Here is a 17,408-nt window from a genome sequence, read left to right on the forward strand (position 1 = left end):
TGGGCAATGACTAGGCTAGCCCGCACCCCTGAATATCCCTGGGACTTATAGATCCAGATCAGAGCACCTCCATCCTGTTGTGAATTTTTGTATCAGTTCATTATCCACCTGAGATTAATTAATTCATCAAATATTTATTGAGTACTTCCTATGTGCCAGACACTGTTCTAGGTGCTGAAGATACAGCAGAGAGCAAGACAAAGAGATGACCTAGAATTACCAGCTCGTGGAGTCAGAGCCAGGAGGGTTCTTAGGACAGAACCAGTCATTTGTCGGAAGAGAAGCCTGAGGCAGCGAAGGGGCAAGAGAAGCCCTCAGGCCACACAGCAAATAGGGAGCCCAGCTTGGAATCAAGGAAGCTAAGAGGTCAGCTGTCCCTAACTGGTCAGTTTTTAGAGGCAGAAACCAGTGGCCAGAGGCAGAGTCACACCAAACTAATGTGTGTGTGTGTGTGTGTGTGTGTGTGTGTGTGTGGCTTCCCATGGGCTAGGGCAGCCAGCAGGAGACATGAGTGGCTTTCTCGTGATCAAGCCATCCCACCTCCTTCCAGGGCATTCAGAGGCTGCAGTGAGCTCTCCCCTCCCCTCTTGTCTCCCCTAGCTCCCCCATATGGCCATGGCCTCTGGCACTGCCTGTTGCCACAGTGGCCTCGGGCAGTGCCGGGAGGGTGCAGTACTGAGGGATGCCCTTATGTGCCTGAAGCATTCACACCCCTGTCTGACTCACTCCCTCACTTTCTCGGGCTGAAGGAGCAGGGGCTATGAGGCTGTCTGGGGCTCAGTGGGCTGCATCCCTCGCAGTCTCCTTCCCCTCACTCTGTGGGAGTTGGGACAGGTGTAAGGAGTGGCTCTAGAGAGCCAGGCTGAGAGGCAAAAGGAGGTAATTGGGTGGGGAGCTCTGGTGATCAGTGTGTGTGTGTGTGTGTGTGTGTGTGTGTGTGTGCACGCGTGCGTGTGTGACCACTGGCATGAGATAAACTGCTCCCACTGGGTACCTCGATAGGAGCTGAAATACATCCCCCTGGGTTCTCTCTATCCTGTGCATGTGTACTCAGTTTGTATTTTTGTGTGTACCTTAAATATACGAAGGCATACATGTGCTGAAGGTGTGTATATGCATGGTGATACACCCAAGAACGTGCACCTATGTGCAGGGGGCCAAGCGTGTACATGTTGGGAGACTGCAGACCTCTTTGGGGGAACTTCTCGGGGTCCACCTTTATCCCCCTGCCCCGCCAGGCAGCCCTTGGTTCCCAGGCGGGGGGCAGGAACGGACATTCACCACTCTGGGCTGTCAGACAGTGCTTATGTCCAGCCTGGGTTATGGCTGGTCTCCGCCACCCCCCACTTCTAGGAGACCTGAAGTGGGGGCCAGGGGCAGGCCGAGGCTGGCCTGGAGCTCCTGGCTAATTTTCCCCGGCCTCCATCGATCCAGCAGCTTCTCCTGAGTCTATTAGCAGTCGGCGAGTGAAAATATCCCCCATTGCGAGGCCTGACCTGAGACAGGGAGGAATCCATAGCAATTTGTTCAAACAGAGGAAAGCGTTTCCCTCTGATTTGTATTCCAATTTATTCTAGGCAGGAAGGGGGTCAGGGTGGGGGGGGATGGGCCCAGGCCTGTCTCCCTCGGCCCCCCATGCCAGCCAGGGTGGCAGCTGGTGCTCCCCATGGTTCCTGGGGTGGGGGCTGAGGCGGGGAGGGCGGGACCCAGCAGGGGGACGGGAAGAGAGGCCCGTCAGCCTTCCCAGCAGGCCCGGCTTGGCTGGAGAGCTCAGTTGTGGATTTGGTTTTCACAAAATACAAAGCCGCCTGCTCGGAGCCTCTCTCCCGGGCACTGGGGCCTGTGCCAGGCGTGCGCTCACCCACTGCACCCATGCCAGGATGGGGGCTGGGCCGGGCCCATGGACAGTGGCCCCAGCTGGGCTGAGTGGCAGGAGGGTCTATTCTTCTCCTGAAGCCCTCGCCAGCCGGCCTTGCAGGAGCAGAGCTGCTCAGGCTTGGAGGGGAGCTGACACTTTGGAAAAGCTGCTGTGCAGGGTGGAGAGCCCGTCGCCACAGGAGCCCTGAGTGCATCTTACTGGTGCTGTACTCAGGCTTCGTTCCTGGTCTGGGCAAATGGGGGGCTCACTGCTCTCTGACCCAGGAAGTCTCTCTTGAGCACTTACAATAATGACAGCTCTGACTGACATTCATTAAGGACACACTATTTGCCAGGCACTGGGCTAATGCTATCAAGTATCCAGTCCTTGCAGGGTCCAGGCGTCCTTGGGTGCCTCAGTTTCCCCACCCTTCCAGATCCTTCTTGTCACCTCCCTGACACACCTCTGCCGATCTTTCTCACTTCCTCCTGAGAATCACTTCTCCCTTCTACCTGAGGGTGGCCCTGGTGACTGAGGGTCTCAGGACTGACGCCTCTGCGGCCCCCTTTTCCAGAGGGACCCCATGAACAGGCTAGCTCCTTTTTTTCCAGGTAGCTTCCTTTGGCCCCACCTCACCCTCACCGCCAGGGCGCAGGCCTCTGCAGAGGTGACGCCATGGCAACGGGAGAGGAGGATTCTGGGAAGGGTCAGCCAAATGGTCCTACAGCTACACCAGCCCCCTCCCCCCCACTGTTTCTTTCTTTCTTGCGCCAGTCCGCAGGGAGGGAAGTAACCAGAGACGTTCTTCACACTCAGGTGTCAGTGACTAGCAGCTCTGAGGTCAGCTGTTGCACATGATTTGCCAGGCTCCATGACACCACCAAGGTCTAATTTCAGAAGCCAGCAACTAAATATATCAAAGTGGATGAATAATCATCTCTCCCAGGTGGGAGAATGTGGCGTGAAGGAGCAGAGGCTTTGGACACAGATTTGGGTTCAGGTTCTGCCTCAGCCACTCCCTGGCTGTGTGATCTTGGGCAGGTTATGCCCTGTGCCTCACGCACAAGCTTCAAGATGGCGGTCACAGCGCCTTCCCCGGGGGCTGTGGTGAATAGGCAGTGGGAGCGCGTGGAAAGCCATTCTTAGCCCGATGCCTGGCACACGGGGGGTCAGTGATGGCGGCTGTTCAGAGGCGGCCCTGCTAAGTGAGTGATGCCCATGCCTGGGCCTGGCTCGGGAAGCTAGTGAGTCACAGAGACTGCCACCAGGGAAGCTGCACGTGAGGCTCTATGTACCAGCGTGTGACACATTATTAGGGAGAAGAGGGAGCAAGACAGAGACCCTGGTCGGGGAGAAAGGGTGGCGGAATTCTAGCCCTCCTCCCATCTTCCTCTTGGGGAAATTTATAGCCAGAATGTTCCCTTAGAGCCACTTTGTAGGTTGGGAGACAGGTGTGTTTTGCACCCAGGCCTTTACTGCACCACTGCCTCTCCCAGACCTCATTTTCCTCCTAAGAGGCAGCCCCTCCCGCCCCCACCTCCTCAGCCCCTAGGAGCTTCCTAAGGGCAATGACTTTTCTGTCTCTGGCTGTGATTGAACTCTGGTCCAATTGGCCTCCCCCCTCCCCAAGTCCTTCACTTTTCTCCCCCGACCTACTGGGTTCCAAATCATTTATAGGTTGTTCGGAGGCTCAGCATTATAATCAGATCCTACGGTGCATGCCACTTATGTGGTTTCTAAAGTTTTAGCCAAAAAAGGAGTGAAACTGTTCAGTGATGTAGAAAAAAAATAATGAGAATACTTAACAGGAGGGCAGGTATGGCATTTCTTGATTTATAAATGTACCCAATGCTAAAGAAAATGTGTTCCCCAACTTGATGCTTCCTGCATTGACTCTTGGAAAGAAAAGATTGCTCATCCTTTTCAGGGATTTAACATGCTTTCCCTCCCAGGGATGTTTACCTTTTGAAAGGGACACAGGTAAAGAATGAACAAGTGACTGTTTAATATGCAGGTGTTGATGAGTGTTATGAGGAACACACAAAGTAGGGAAAGGGATTGAAAGTAGTAGAAGTGGGGGCACGCAAGCTGTCTGAAATAGGGTGGTCAGGGAAGGCCTCCCTGAAAACACAGCTGAAGGAGGTGAGGGAGTGAGCTCTGGAAATCTGGGGAAGAATAATCCGGCAGCGGAAGCTGCAAGTGCAAAGGCCCTGAGGTAGGAGTGGTTTTGGCCTGCTTGAAGAACAACAGATCTGAGAGCAGTGTGACCACAGTGCCAGGGGGCAGTAAAACATAAGTGGGGTTGGGAGCAGATGACAGGGGATGTGACAGCCTATTAAAAAAGTGTTGCCTTTCGACTGCATGTGAGGTGGGAGCCGTGGTAGGGTTTTGAGCAGAGGAAGGACAGGGCCTGACTTAGTGCTGTAAAGGGATCCCTTTGGTTTCTTGTGGTGAACAGACTGTACTAGGCAAAGGAGGAAGCAGAGTAGACCTATCAGGAGGCTGCTGTCGAAATCCAGGCAGAAGATGGTGATGGCTAAAAGTAGGGTGGTATAGCAGGGGTCAGATTGGGGATCCGTTTTGAAGGCAGCTGAGAGGGCTTGCTGGTGGGTTGGGTGTGGGGTGTAAGAGAAGGGGCGAGGATTGTTTCCAGCTGATGGCAGGGAATAGTGTGCTTTCACTAATGGGAATGGGGTGAGGAATGACTCAGGCCGTGGGGTGCTGGGGGATGGTAACTGCTGTCCTCCTGAGGTCACTGGATGCAGAGAGAGGCATACAGCAAATCAGGCCCTTACATCTCTGCTCCCTGATTTTTAAACCTCAGAGCTAATCCTCCTGCCACCTCCTGAGCTGGGTGGGGTGAAGGCCAGTCTGGAGAACTGTGGGGAGGTGGCTTTAAGACGTTTCACGCAGTCAGGTCATGGCACCTCTAACTCCACCCCACCCTGGGGTAGGGGACAAGTCCCCGAAACCCACAGTGCCTGGGGGTGGGACCCTTGGAGGCTCTCCAGAAACTCTGTCCTCCCCTCCCCTGCCCTTCCGTCCTGGGGTCTAAGGCCCCACGTGCTCTCAAGCCACAGGATTGATTTTGCTTTCAGGGTTGTATTGTTATTATTACCCACTTAAACAACCTCATGGAAAAAAAAAAAAAAAGAAAAAAAAGGAACCCAATGACCATCAAACATTAACCGTTCTTTCTAAATTCCCTGCCCATACCTGTCAATACATTTTTATGTAGCGGTAAACAGTCGTCCGTTCTGCACTGTCGGCTGACTTTATCTCCCACGCACGTCTCGCAGTATTGACTGAGCTCTCAGCCCTGTCACTTTAATGGCTGCAGGGCACCCCCTGCATCGATGTGCTGGAGTTGGGTCACCATTTCTCTGTGGCGGAGAGTTTGGGCAGGTGCCAGTTTCCCCTGCTTCTAGAGAGCTCTGCCGTGAATATCCTTATGTGAATTACTTTTTCCTTTTAAATTATTTCCTTGGGGCCTATTCCCCAAAGTGAGATTGCCTAATAGGTCATAGGATAGGCATAGTTTTATGGTTCTCATTTCGCTCTGCTGGGTCGCACTACAAAAACTAAGCCAGCTTTGTGCACAGCCCAGCCACCGTGGTTTTATCCTCCGAATTTATTTCCCCGGGTTTAATAGATGCATTATGGCTTGTTTCTTAACTTCCAGTGTTTGCTTCCCGAAGCCACATTTGGGTCTCTCGGCGCCTAATAAGTACCTGATCTGGGCAAAACTTTACAGTTTACATGGAGCTTTCTGGTATGCCGTCTCAGTGAGGCACTGTGAGCATAATATTATTGGCCTCTTTTATACAGCAGAATGGGAGTTTAGTCACGTTAAGTGCTGGAGTGAGGACTCCAACCAGTTCTTACAGGTTTGGTTAGAAAGGATTCCCATCCGCCTGCCACCATCCCATTCTCTCTGTGGGCCCAGGGTCCCCAGATGCCCAGTTCAGCCCCAATTCAGTGCCCTTAGCCCTGTTGTCTCCCCTCTGCTCCCACAGCCAGCTGGTGCCAGGCCCCGGCCGGTGCCCTATGCTCCCAGGTTGGGCCTCAGCTCTGTGGGGCTTGGAGGAAGCCACTGGGTTTGGGGGTCAGGTGGGGCTTTGGGGGTTCTTTGCTTTAGCAAAGCCATGACACTTTCCATTTCCTGGCCTAGGACTGGCCCAGGCTCTATGTCCTGGGTGGGGAGCCCAGACCTAGCAGGTTTTATTCTGCTCCCTTCGAACCATACTTCTTCTTCTTTTTTTTTTTTTTTTAAGATTTTATTTATTTGACAGAAAGAGAGAGACACAGCGAGAGAGGGAACACAAGCAAGGGGAGTGGGAGAGGGAGAAGCAGGCTTCCTGTGGAGCAGGGAGCCCGATGCGGGGCTCGATCCCAGGACCCCAGGATCATGACCTGAGCCGAAGGCAGACGCTTAACGACTGAGCCACCCAGGCGCCCCTTGAACCATACTTCTTGAGTATCACCTAGGCAGTGTGCACTGTGCTTGGTGGATTTGGTTTTTACTGTGTTTAACATTCACAATAGGGAGCGCACGTATGCCCATTTTATAGTCAGGAGACTGAGGCTCTGGGCTAGAGAGTTAAAAGATTTGCCCCAGGCCACCAGAGCAATTGCTGCAACTTCCTGGACAAGAACCCCGTGCCCAGGCTGTGTCTACACTAGACCTGCACCTCCCATGGGTTTGGGTCAATAGTTACACTTTAGCATGTGGGGGTAGGGTGGGGGCTTGGTCATATCTAGTGTCTGGGCTGCTGCCAGGGTGCAGGGCCAAGGGAATGGCAGTGACTGGTCCCCAGGACTGGTAGAGCTTGGCAGGGCTAGGCAAATGGGATCCAAGCAGGAAAATCTACATGAGTGACCCCATGTCCATGGACTTCACATCCCTGGGCCAGGCAGGCTCAGGTCCTACGTTCTAGAAGCCATTCTCTGCCCTGATGGGTGGCAGCCTCTTCTTCCACCATCATCCAGTGTGTTCTCTTGGGGAGATCTTTCCTTCCCACGATTACCTCCTTTAGCCGACCTTGCTGTTCTGGTCTCTCAAGATTACGGCTCATGGCATTCCCCCCAAAATAGACCTCCGCATCCAGTGTTACATTTTCTCCTTGCAGGACCTTTGAACAGGTTCCCACAGGGTCCCGGCCTATATTATCAAATGGAAAAGGGTCTAGAATTTATTAAGTACCTACTTTGATACCAGTCCTTGTGTTATGTACCCAATGCGTGTGATCTCATTTAATTCTCACAACCCAGAAGTTACTTCCCCTACTGTCTGAGATGTCTTTTCTCCATTTGCAGATTGAGGCAACTGAGGCTTCAGGAGGCTGAAGGACTTGCCCAATAGTAAGGAGATGAGTGGTAGAGTCCTGCCTCCTGCCCCTTGTCCCACAACATCTGGGCAGCTCCTCAGGCTTACATGTACAGCCTCAGGCCAAGCGGTGCCGGATTTAGGGCATGTGACTCTCTGCTTTCTTTCCTGAGTGTCCTGCCTGCATTTATTAGAGCTGCCCTAGGTCCCCTCACTGTTGAGACTTTTGATCTTGGTCTTCTGCGACCCAGGGAGAAAGTCCCTTACAGCTTCTCCCAGGGCACCTCAGAGTCCCCATATAGGGGGCTTTCCCGGTGGCCTGTCCCGACATCCTGGAGTTCCATTAGTGGGGTGCCCATTAGACTTCCATTGATCCACAGTCCATGAGTATCACCTGGCACTCTCAACCCCCTGTGTGCCTTCCAATGAGGCCAGGATGTGGGTGCAAGGGTGCTGGACATTCCCTGGGACTGGGGCACAGTTGGACCGGCCACCACTTCCAGCAGAGGAAATTTGTCAAGAGGGCCAGGGTCTGCCCAAAGTGTCAGGTTCTGCTCACGGTACTCGGCAGTGCAAACAGTATCCGCTCCTGCAGATAGGAGCAGGCTCTGCAGGCAGTAGCAGGCCCTGCCTCCGAGCGTGGAAGCAGAGATTTTATGCTCGGTCGTGGTGATAAGGTGGCAGGCTGAGCACTCATCCCTTCTGCTGTGGCTGCTCTCATATTCAGTGACAGCACCTTGTACTTGGAGGTCAGAGACATACGCGCTCAGGTTGGGGAGAGATTCTTGTGGCCCAAAAGGAAGATGGCTGAATACAGGTTAGGTTGTGATGAGCCAAAAAAGGACCCTGGGGTGGAGAGCAAACTCTAGTGGGATCTGCAGCCAAGTGAGGACAGAGGTTCTTCACTGAGGATGGCTCTGCCTTTATGGCTCTGCATCCCGGTGCTGAGGGCAGGACAGTTCACACAATAGGAGCTTAGAACGAATCGATGAATCAATGGCAAATAAACAGGCAATTGTGTGTGTCCTCTGAAGGGTTGGGAGCCCAGGAGCGAGAGGGAGGATGGAGAGGAAATCAGCTTGCACTGAGGTCTAATGACCCAAGAGAATGTCCAGAGGGGTGCAGGGCAGAGTGTGATGGCGCTTCCCCTCAAGATGACTGGCATTTTTTTTTTAATTTGTTTATTTATTTGAGAGAGAGATAGCGTGCGCACGTGTGAGCAGGGGGAGGGGCAGAAGGAGAGAGAGAATCCCAAGCAGGTTTCCCACTAAGTGCGGAGCCTGGTGCAGGACTTGATCCTGCAATCCTGAGATCATGACCCAAGCCAAAACCAAGAGTCAAATGATGAACTGGCTAAGCCAGGCCAGACGCCCCTCAAGATGACCAGCATTAAGGTGAAATCAGAGGCGATGGTGTGGGCTGGGCGAGACTGTTTCAGGCTGGTTTTCCTAGCATTGAATTGGAGACTCCCCTAGACTTGGAGAAGTCCCCTGGTCCATCCTGGGTGGTGAACAGAGGATAGGTGTTAGCCAGCTCCGCAACCAGCCAAGGCCAAGGGGGAGGTAGGGCAAAGCCTTGCTGTAGACAGCATAGAAGGGTGAATTTTCCCAAGAGGTCTATGTTTGATGGCCCATGGTTTGTTGGAGAGGTGTGTAGCATCATTCCTGGCAGAAGGATGCCCAGGTGGAGCTGGCCAGGTGCCTGCCCCATGAACCTCCTCCCAGACCCTGGCCGCCATTCTCTCCGCAGCTAATTAAAAGAGAAAAGCCTGTTAATATTTCAGCACTGTTAACTCTGCTAAATTATTAAGTGTCCATTTGCATTACATGTATAAAAGGATCAATAAACATGTGTGTACCAGGAGCTGGGAGGGCCACGGGAAGATGGTTTCTAAGGATGCTGCATGGGACTGGCCTAACTAGTGACTTGGAGTCTATGTCGTGCATCCTGAGCCCTGAGTCCTCAGCACTGTTGCCAGGCACTCGGGAGCTGGAAACGCACAGGGCTTAGCCTAAGTCAGAGAGTCAGACTCTAAATCAGCAGGGCATCCTTGGGCAACTTAATAACCTTGCTGAGCCTCAGCTTCCTGATCTGACAAATGGGAGTAATAGGCTTGTTATGAGCAATACATGAGATAATGGACATAAAACACTTGACACAATGCTGGCACAGAGTAAATTGTTATTGTTATGTATATATCGTGGTGTTATTGTTATGTTAGGGGGGTGGGTCAGGGGACACGGGAGCCTTAACTCCAGCTCATGGCCAGTCTCTCCCTGCCGCTCAGCAGGCCTTTATAGACATTGTCGTTATCCCAGCTCTTCCGGACTGCACACTTCTCTAGTACCCCTCAGCACCAAGCTCAGCACCTCATGCTCATAAGGATGTGTTGACTGATGGAAGTCAGGACTAGAACACAGATCCTGATTCCATATTGCCTGGCCCAGAACACTCAGTGATACTTGTGGGAGGCTGTGAGGATGGTGGCACTTGCCCTGCTGTCTGCTAATGGGGCAGATTAGAACTGACTTCAGGTGGAGAAGTCTGCAGCCCCCTTCTCTTCCCCCTCCCCAGAAGTTTCCTAGCCACACACACCTTCCCAGAAAGAATCAGGAGTTGGAAGCAGGACAACAGCCCCCAGTTGACGGTGATTAACTTTTTTTTTTCCTCAAAGATTTTATTTATTTATTTGACAGAGAGAGACACAGCGAGAGAGGGAACCCAAGCAGGGGGAGTGGGAGAGGGAGACGCAGGCTTCCCGCGGAGCAGGGAGCCCGATGCGGGGCTCGATCCCAGGACCCCCAGGACCCTGGCATCATGACCTGAGCCGAAAGCAGACACCTTAACGAGCCACCCATGTGCCCTTATGATTAACCTTTTTAAATGCAGCGTGGGGAAGAAACCTGAAGGAAAGCTGATGGAGCTTCGAACTAAGGGTTTCCATTCATTACACCGCCTGCCTGCCTGCCTTATTTGGTTCTACATCTTACTGCCGCATCCTTGTGCATTTAACAGCACCTCCTACACTTTGGCTAGTGCCCGGGAGGAGATTCTCTTATGAGGGATGGGGGTCTTTGAGGAAATTTCCCCCCCCCAGGTTCCAGTGAGAATTCTCTTCTGAAGCCTGGTGGGCGAGTTGAATTTGCTTTAACATGAATCCTTGAGAGTTTGTGGCTTCCTTACTGGGCCTGCTGGGTGCTGGCTGTCCCGACCCCCACCTATAATTTGGGGTGTGTGCTTTCTGGAGGAAAAAGGAGTGAGCCGGTAGGCGAGAAGCATTCTACCAGGGACCCACTATTTCTGCCTCAGCTGTACTCCTTATGATGCTGCCCTGTGGGTGACATCTCTCATGCCGTTTGGCTATGCTCAGCCACAGGGCTGGGGAAGGCCGTGATGCTTGACTCGACAGCCATTAGTTTTATAATGAGCTTTGGATCAGCATTTCTCCACTTGTTTTCCACAACACTTCTCTCTCGCAAGATGCTAAGAGTTCCTCTGTGAAGAAGGGGCTTTATGGTCAAATACATTTGGAAAGCACTGGCTTAAACTGAGTTACATAGGTGTGTTTACTGCAGGACTTTTCAGAGCCTTTAATAATCTACCTTTGGGTGCCGAGACACTCTGTGAAGGAGAGAGAAGACACAGCGTCAGCATCCTGACTTGGCAGAGGACTATCAATGAACACTTTATGGCACCACGGGTTGGGAGATACCGTTTTCCTTTTCCACGGGGCTTCATTGAAAGATCTCAGGAGAGTGAAATCGGAAAAGTCTCATAGACCAGAGGCAGGGAAACATACACGGTTCCAAACTCCTGTCGTATCTTCTATCCACCAATGTGGTGTCAAGCAGAGATGATCAAATCCAGCCTCCAGAATTCCCAGGGAGCTTGTTACAAATACAAACTCTGACAGCCTTGGGGTTGGCATGGCAACAGCCTCCCTGGTGACACAAGGAGGGGGTAGGGGAGTCGTGGTGGACTGGGACAGCGACCAGAGTTCCAAGCTAGCAGGTGAAAGGCCTGGGTTCAAGCCCCCACTCTGCTCCTGTCCTGTGTCAGTGAGTGACACGGACAGGGCATTACCTTCTCTGGGCTTCTGTCTTTGCCAAAAGAGGCTAAATCAGACTTACTCTTTTTACCTCTCAGAACAAGGCAAGGAGCTTGGAAATATATACAGTGGACCCCAGGAAGGTATCATTCATCACCATCTGTGGCAGATAAGGCCCTGCAGGTCCTTTCATGCAAAGGACTTGCAGCCGCCCAGGGAGGTGGGTTCTTGAGAGGAGTGCGGGATCGTTTATAGAATAATGACGCTAGCTACCATGTTTAGATGGCTTACTGTGTACCAGGCACTGTTTTCAGCGCTTGACGTGCATTTACTTACGTATTCCTCACAACAAGCCCATTTTACAAGCGAGCAAATGAAGGCTTAAGTAACTTGCTAAAGTCACGAAGTAACTTGCTGAGAGCTGAGTGTGCTGGGAAGTTGAGAGGGATGCTCAGAAGGGGCCCCATCCCTCCCCCCTGTTCCCAGATCCTCTGAAGCCTTGCACCGCCCTCAACATGAATTTTAACATGTCCCTACTGGCTTAATGTCCGCTTTGAGCATCTCCGACGCTGGGATTTTGAGGGGGCCCCAGGGGGCGCTCTCCTGCCCCCATCTCTTGTTTCTATTTAATCATCTCAGGAACTGTTACTTATTGAGAGAGCACATATTGTTTGGCCAGATGTTTTGTTTTTTTAAGATTTTATTTATTTATCTGACAGAGACACAGCGAGAGAGGGAACACAAGCAGGGGGAGTGGGAGAGGGAGAAGCAGGTTTCCCGCGGAGCAGGGAGCCCGATGCAGGGCTCGATCCCAGGACCCTGGGATCATGACCTGAGCCGAAGGCAGACGCTTAACGACTGAGCAACCCAGGTGCCCCTGGCCAGATGTTTTATAGATGTTGTCTTAAACCCTCATGCCAGCCCCGGGAGAAGGCATTATTGTTCCCATTTTACGAAGGAAGAGGCTGAGGCTCAGAGAAGTTAAGTAACTTGCCTAATGTCTCCCAGCTAGTGGGTAGCAGAGCCAGGCATTAGTCCCAGATTGTCTGCTTTTCCCATTTCTCTAAGGCATATCTCTCCTCTGTTCGCTGTTCCTTGACGAATCCCCTGCCCTAGAGTAGTCTTAGCACTTAGAGCACTCTGAAGCCATCCTGTTCATTTCTGTTCCCTTGTTTGCTATCCATCTCCCCAACAGTGCTCCTTTGTTGTTTGCTTTTCCTGATAGTCTCTCCAGCACCCACGCAGCAGCGGCCGGCTCGAAGCATTTGTTGTTTGACAGACTGAATGAAGGGATTATGATGTCATGGTGCCTCTTGACACAGGTCCTGGCCTGGTTGCCTTTGGAACAGAAGATGCTGCGGCTGGCCTTGCCTTCCCAGGGCGTGTGGAACAGGAGGCTGAGGTTAAGTGAGGCAGAGCCTTTGGGGGTCTGCGACTTGGTGGGGACTCTGTTGGTTCAGGGTCCAAAACACAGTTCTAGCCATTCCAGGGGTGAGCAGAGTGGGGGAGGCTGATTCACGTTAGCAAAGCTCAGTGGGAAGCCATGGGCATTTTCCCTTTGTTCCAGAGGGAAAATCTACACCTCAAAGAAGTCAGCCGTGGGAAGCAGCAAATCAAATAGGAATCAGAGTAAAGGGAGTAGGTAGTTGTAATGGTTAGTGTCAACCAAAGAAACCTGATAACCTCAATGGGCAATTTTTAAAAATTGAAGTGTAGCTTAGGTATAGCCAAATCTTAAGCAAATAACCCGATGCATTTTTGCATATATGTCCACTCATATAACTACCACTCAGATTAAGATGTAGACATTTCCACCGCACCAGATGGGATCCCACCTTCTCCCCAGAAACTTCTGGTGTGCCCTTCCCAGTAAATAATCCCTATCCCCACCCAAGGGCAACCACTGTTACTTTAAAATCGGTTTTTCCAGTTTTGAATTTCAGACACATGAAATCACATACTATTTACTCTTTTGTGTCTGAGTTCTTCCACCCAGATTGTCCATGTGAGATTCAACAGTGCCATTGTATCTGTTAGGCGTTCTTTTTATTTTATTTTATTTTATTTTATTTTTTATTTTTGTGTAATATTCCATTATATGAATATACCAGAATTTATTTACCCACGCTAGTCTTGATGGACATATGGGTGGTTTCTTGTTTTTAGCCAAAATGAGTAAAGCTGCTGTGAATATTCTTGGACTTATTGTTTTGTTGTCATAAGCACTCATTTCCACTGGGTACTACCCAGGAGTGGAATTGCTGTGTCATGAGCTATACCCTCGTCTAGCTCAAGTAGGTACTGCCAAAATCTCTTCCACAGTGGTTCTATCATTTTAGAGTTTGATACTCTTAAGAGTTAATGTCGTCAAAGGGAGTTAGATCATCTTAATGATGTCATCATTCATGATGCCTGGTTTCCAGTGAGGAAACATGGCTGGTGGCCAGAGGCCTTGTGTCTGCTGGCCAGGTCCTGTGTTTTCTGGCCTGTGCTGGCCAGACCCTGAGAATGTCAGGCTCTCCAGCTCCTTTTCAGTATTCCTTATCAGTCACCGAACCTTCTGTTGTTACAACACTATTTGGCTACGGGCAAGCCACAGTGTCCAAGATTACAGCTTATCTTCCGCTGAAGTCTGTTATATCAATGTCTTCCTTGTGGAGAGGCACCCCAGGCCTCTTGTAGACATCCATGGGACCTTCTAGTCTTATCAGCAACTGGCATGCACATCATGCATGGTGGGGGTTGTTTCCTGATGAGATTTCCTGGGGTCCTTGGCCACAGATGACTCTCTGCCATGGTATGGTGATGCTCATACATTTTCATCGCAGAGTGTGAGTCTCAGACCCATTCCCCGGATTCCAGGGTGCCTCTTATATATGGACTACACGCTGATTACCGAATGTATAGAAAGTGTGAGTTGAGAAGGATCTCAGAGGGTCTTCTAACCTCCTCCCCTGCTATAGGAGGGGAAACTGAGGCCCATGAGGTCAGACTTGCCCAAGGTTGCATAGCTTGTCTCTGACAACTAGCCTCAGTTCATTCCTCTATGGCAGCCAGCCAGGCAGGATGGTTGTCTGGACACTCAGACTCTAGGCTGCTGGTAGCTGTTACTGTTTGCAGAGACTCTCATGGTTCAACATGTGTTGCCCCCAGTCGCGGCCCCACACTTTTTGACCTACAGCTCGGCTGCCTCTGGGGACTCACCTCTGTAATTAGTTCATGACCGTCCCATCCATGTTGGTTGGAGAGGCTCCGGTAAGGTGCTACTTGTAGTAACTGCAGGACACATCAGGGTTTACCTCAGCACGTCTCATCTAGCCTGTGTTACTGTCACACCCACCCTTGTGAGTTCTCAGGGCTGGCAGCATTCTCTCTGTTTTAGAGATGAGAAAATAAAGGTCCAAAGATCACTCATGGTTTACTCCAGGTAATATATATTATATAGGACTTTCTCCTTCACCCAGCACAAAGCTCCCCTATTCTCTGAGGCCTGGTGAGAAAGCTGCCTTTTGTAGAACCTTCTGTGATCCTTCCTCTAGCAGACTCTCTCTCTCTCTCCTCTGACCTCCTAGGGCCTTCTGTACCTCTTTTATGATGCTTAGCAACATCACCATGGGATAGTTTTGTAAATTCATCCATTCAACGTTCACTGAGTGCCCACTGTACTCAAGGCCTTGTGCTGGGGATAACAAGACGGAACTCATGGTTTGGTAGACAGAAGGAGAAGAGCCCTGGATCTGGCAGATAGGCAGAATGATGCTCTGCTGTTGCACCGGGGGAGTGATGGGTACAGAAGGAGGGAGGGTGCCGGTCAGTCAGGGGATGCTTCCTGGAGGAAGTTACACATTTTATGTACAGGTTTTACCTCATCTTTGTGCACCTCTTTAGGGCAAGGACTCTGTTTTCAGCCCCTTGTGCCCCTGGTGCCCACCTCCACTTTCTCCATCCTCAGCTGTGAGCAGACAGGTATGAACTCAGGGGCCTTACCCTCCTTTTCAGAGCCCAAACATTGCTGAGCTGGGGCTGGACACTTAGGGAGGGGCTGTGTACTTCTCCCAGTCAGTCATCTTCCCTTTGGGTGTTGCAGCTGTGGTCCCCTGGCCCAGGTCACTGTGAGAAAGGCCAGGGAGGAGCCAGTCTTTTGAGAGCTTCCAAGCCCCTGGAGAGAGCTTCCATCCCTTAAAGAGGTTGGCCCAGGCTCAGGGAGCAATGAGGGAAGAGTAACAGGCCTTTGGGTGAGGGGAATGAGCAGTCTGTGGGACTGGGAGATATCTTAGTCAAGCTCTCTAAAAGTAAAGCCTGGGATGGTTTAGAGGGTGCAGGTCAGGCACGGGATTTGTGAGAAAGTGCTCTCAGGAGACACTGGAAGGGGAAGCAGCCAGGCAAAACTGTGGTTCAGTTGCTTTAGGCTCAACCTGTTCCCAGGGGGGACTCTGGAGAGTAAATGGCACCATAGTCATCCCACCAGTGGCGTGGGCGGGCGGGCTAGCTAGCAGTCACTGGGCTCCATGTGTGCGTATTGGGAAAAAGGGTGATCTTGTGGGCATTTCTGGCCCAGGCAGCTCCCACTGGCAAAGGGCAATTCCCAGGGGAAGGGGAGCTCTGTGCCCCTAGTCTCTAACACTCAGCAGCTGTGGGGTGGACGCCCCCGCCAGGTATAGGGAGCTGGGGGGACACCGGCAGCTTCCACTACAGGGCCTGCTAAGACGGTGGTACTCACTGAGTGATAACCAGTCCGAATAGATACTGAGCCCCTCATGCTCATCAGCTCACTGAGAACACAGATCTCCTGCAAGGAGAGTGGGATGAGGAGGAACTGATCCGGAGTCCTTGACCTTTCTGGTTCTGGCCTGGGGCCCTGGGAGTGTCCTTTCCAGAGCTCAGCAGGTCAGGCCTCTGAGGAATGGCCTGGGGAGGTCTGGGCTTCCTCCTCCCACTAACGTACTCAGAGGAGGGAGCCTTAGACCCCCTCTGGCCTTGGTGCCTCTTGCCTAAACCTGTGTCTCCCCCCTCCTCCCCCCCGCCCAGCTCCCGCCCAGGCTCAGATTGTCCACGCTGGCCAGGCATGTGTGGTGAAGGAGGACAACATCAGCGAGCGTGTCTACACCATCCGGGAGGGGGACACCCTCGTGCTGCAGTGCCTCGTCACGGGGCACCCTCGGCCCCAGGTAAGTCCCCCCCCCCCCCCCCCCCCCCCCCCCGCCCGACGGCCTCGCCTCCTCACTCCCCACCCTGCCCTGGGATCAGAGCTGCAGAAGAGGCAGTGGGAGCTGGGAACAAGAGGCACACGAAGTTGGCAAGCCAACACAAGACAGAAGACTGGGGCCGGGAGAGAGCTAGAAAATGAACTCTGTGGGGAAGGGCTGGAGGCCGTGAGCTTATTCTCCTGAAAACATGGATGACTGAGGGGACAAATTAAATGGCAGTTGTTCAATTCCACTTCCTTCCTGTTGTATCTGCTGGGCAGACGCTTCCTCGGATGCACCTTCCACCTCTGTCTGAGGGCAGACCTCACATGCCAACACTGTGTTGGTGCTTCCTCCAGCTTCTTCTCTTTGGAGCCTCACAACCGGGCTGTGGGGGAGACATGAGGGCTTCTGTTACACAGCTGAGCAAATCAAAGCTTGGGGAGGTTGAGTGAACTCCCAAGATCACACAGCTCCTGGGAGGGTGGAAGCCGAATTTGAATCCAGAACCGGTGTTCTCTGTAGCTTAGCACACTTCCCCCCAGTGTGTCCATCTTTGGGTTGGGGGGTTCCGGAAGCCTCTTCAGAAGGCTTCAGGTAGGTAAGCCCCACACCCTTGAGGTTTAAAGACTGAAAGCAGTTAGAAAGCAACAGAAGAGGAGTACCTGGAAATGCCAGGTACGTTTTTGTCACGGACCAAGTATGTGGTTTAGTCAGAAGGGTTGTCCAGTTATCACTGAAGCTGATGGGAAGAGGCAGGAGGCGGGCTGGAGGGGTGGCTGGAAATTGCTGGTGAGCTGCTGTGGCATTTAAGAGCAGCAGAAAATTTTTCATTGGCTCCTAGGGAGGACAATGAAATGCAGAAGCATTTTGGGGATAATTTTGGGCACAGAGATGGCTTTGGTAGGTTTAGCCTGGAGATAAGCAAAGGGACAAGGAAACCCCTGAGGACTCAATCTGAAACCATCATCACTGCTTGCTTCTTCTCAA

General features: G+C 52.1%; 1 protein-coding gene across 3 annotated transcripts in view; it reads left to right on the top strand.

Moving 5' to 3' along the window:
- MDGA1 (MAM domain containing glycosylphosphatidylinositol anchor 1) overlaps nt 1–17,408 on the top strand; it is a 57,675-nt gene that overhangs the window by 12,064 nt on the left and 28,203 nt on the right. Inside the window, exons 1-3 of one of the 3 annotated variants that reach the window (XM_027603968.2) lie at nt 12,581–12,634; nt 15,121–15,198; nt 16,261–16,400. In XM_027603968.2, coding sequence (XP_027459769.1) covers nt 16,298–16,400 — 103 coding nt within the window. In that variant the 5' untranslated portion in view covers nt 12,581–12,634; nt 15,121–15,198; nt 16,261–16,297. Of the gene's footprint in view, nt 1–12,580; nt 12,635–15,078; nt 15,199–16,260; nt 16,401–17,408 lie in introns of those variants that run through there. The other 2 variants (XM_027603967.2, XM_027603966.2) reach the window with 2 other exon arrangements.

Source organism: Zalophus californianus, chromosome 7 (genome assembly GCF_009762305.2).
Source record: "Zalophus californianus isolate mZalCal1 chromosome 7, mZalCal1.pri.v2, whole genome shotgun sequence".
Taxonomy (NCBI): Eukaryota; Metazoa; Chordata; class Mammalia; order Carnivora; family Otariidae; genus Zalophus; species Zalophus californianus.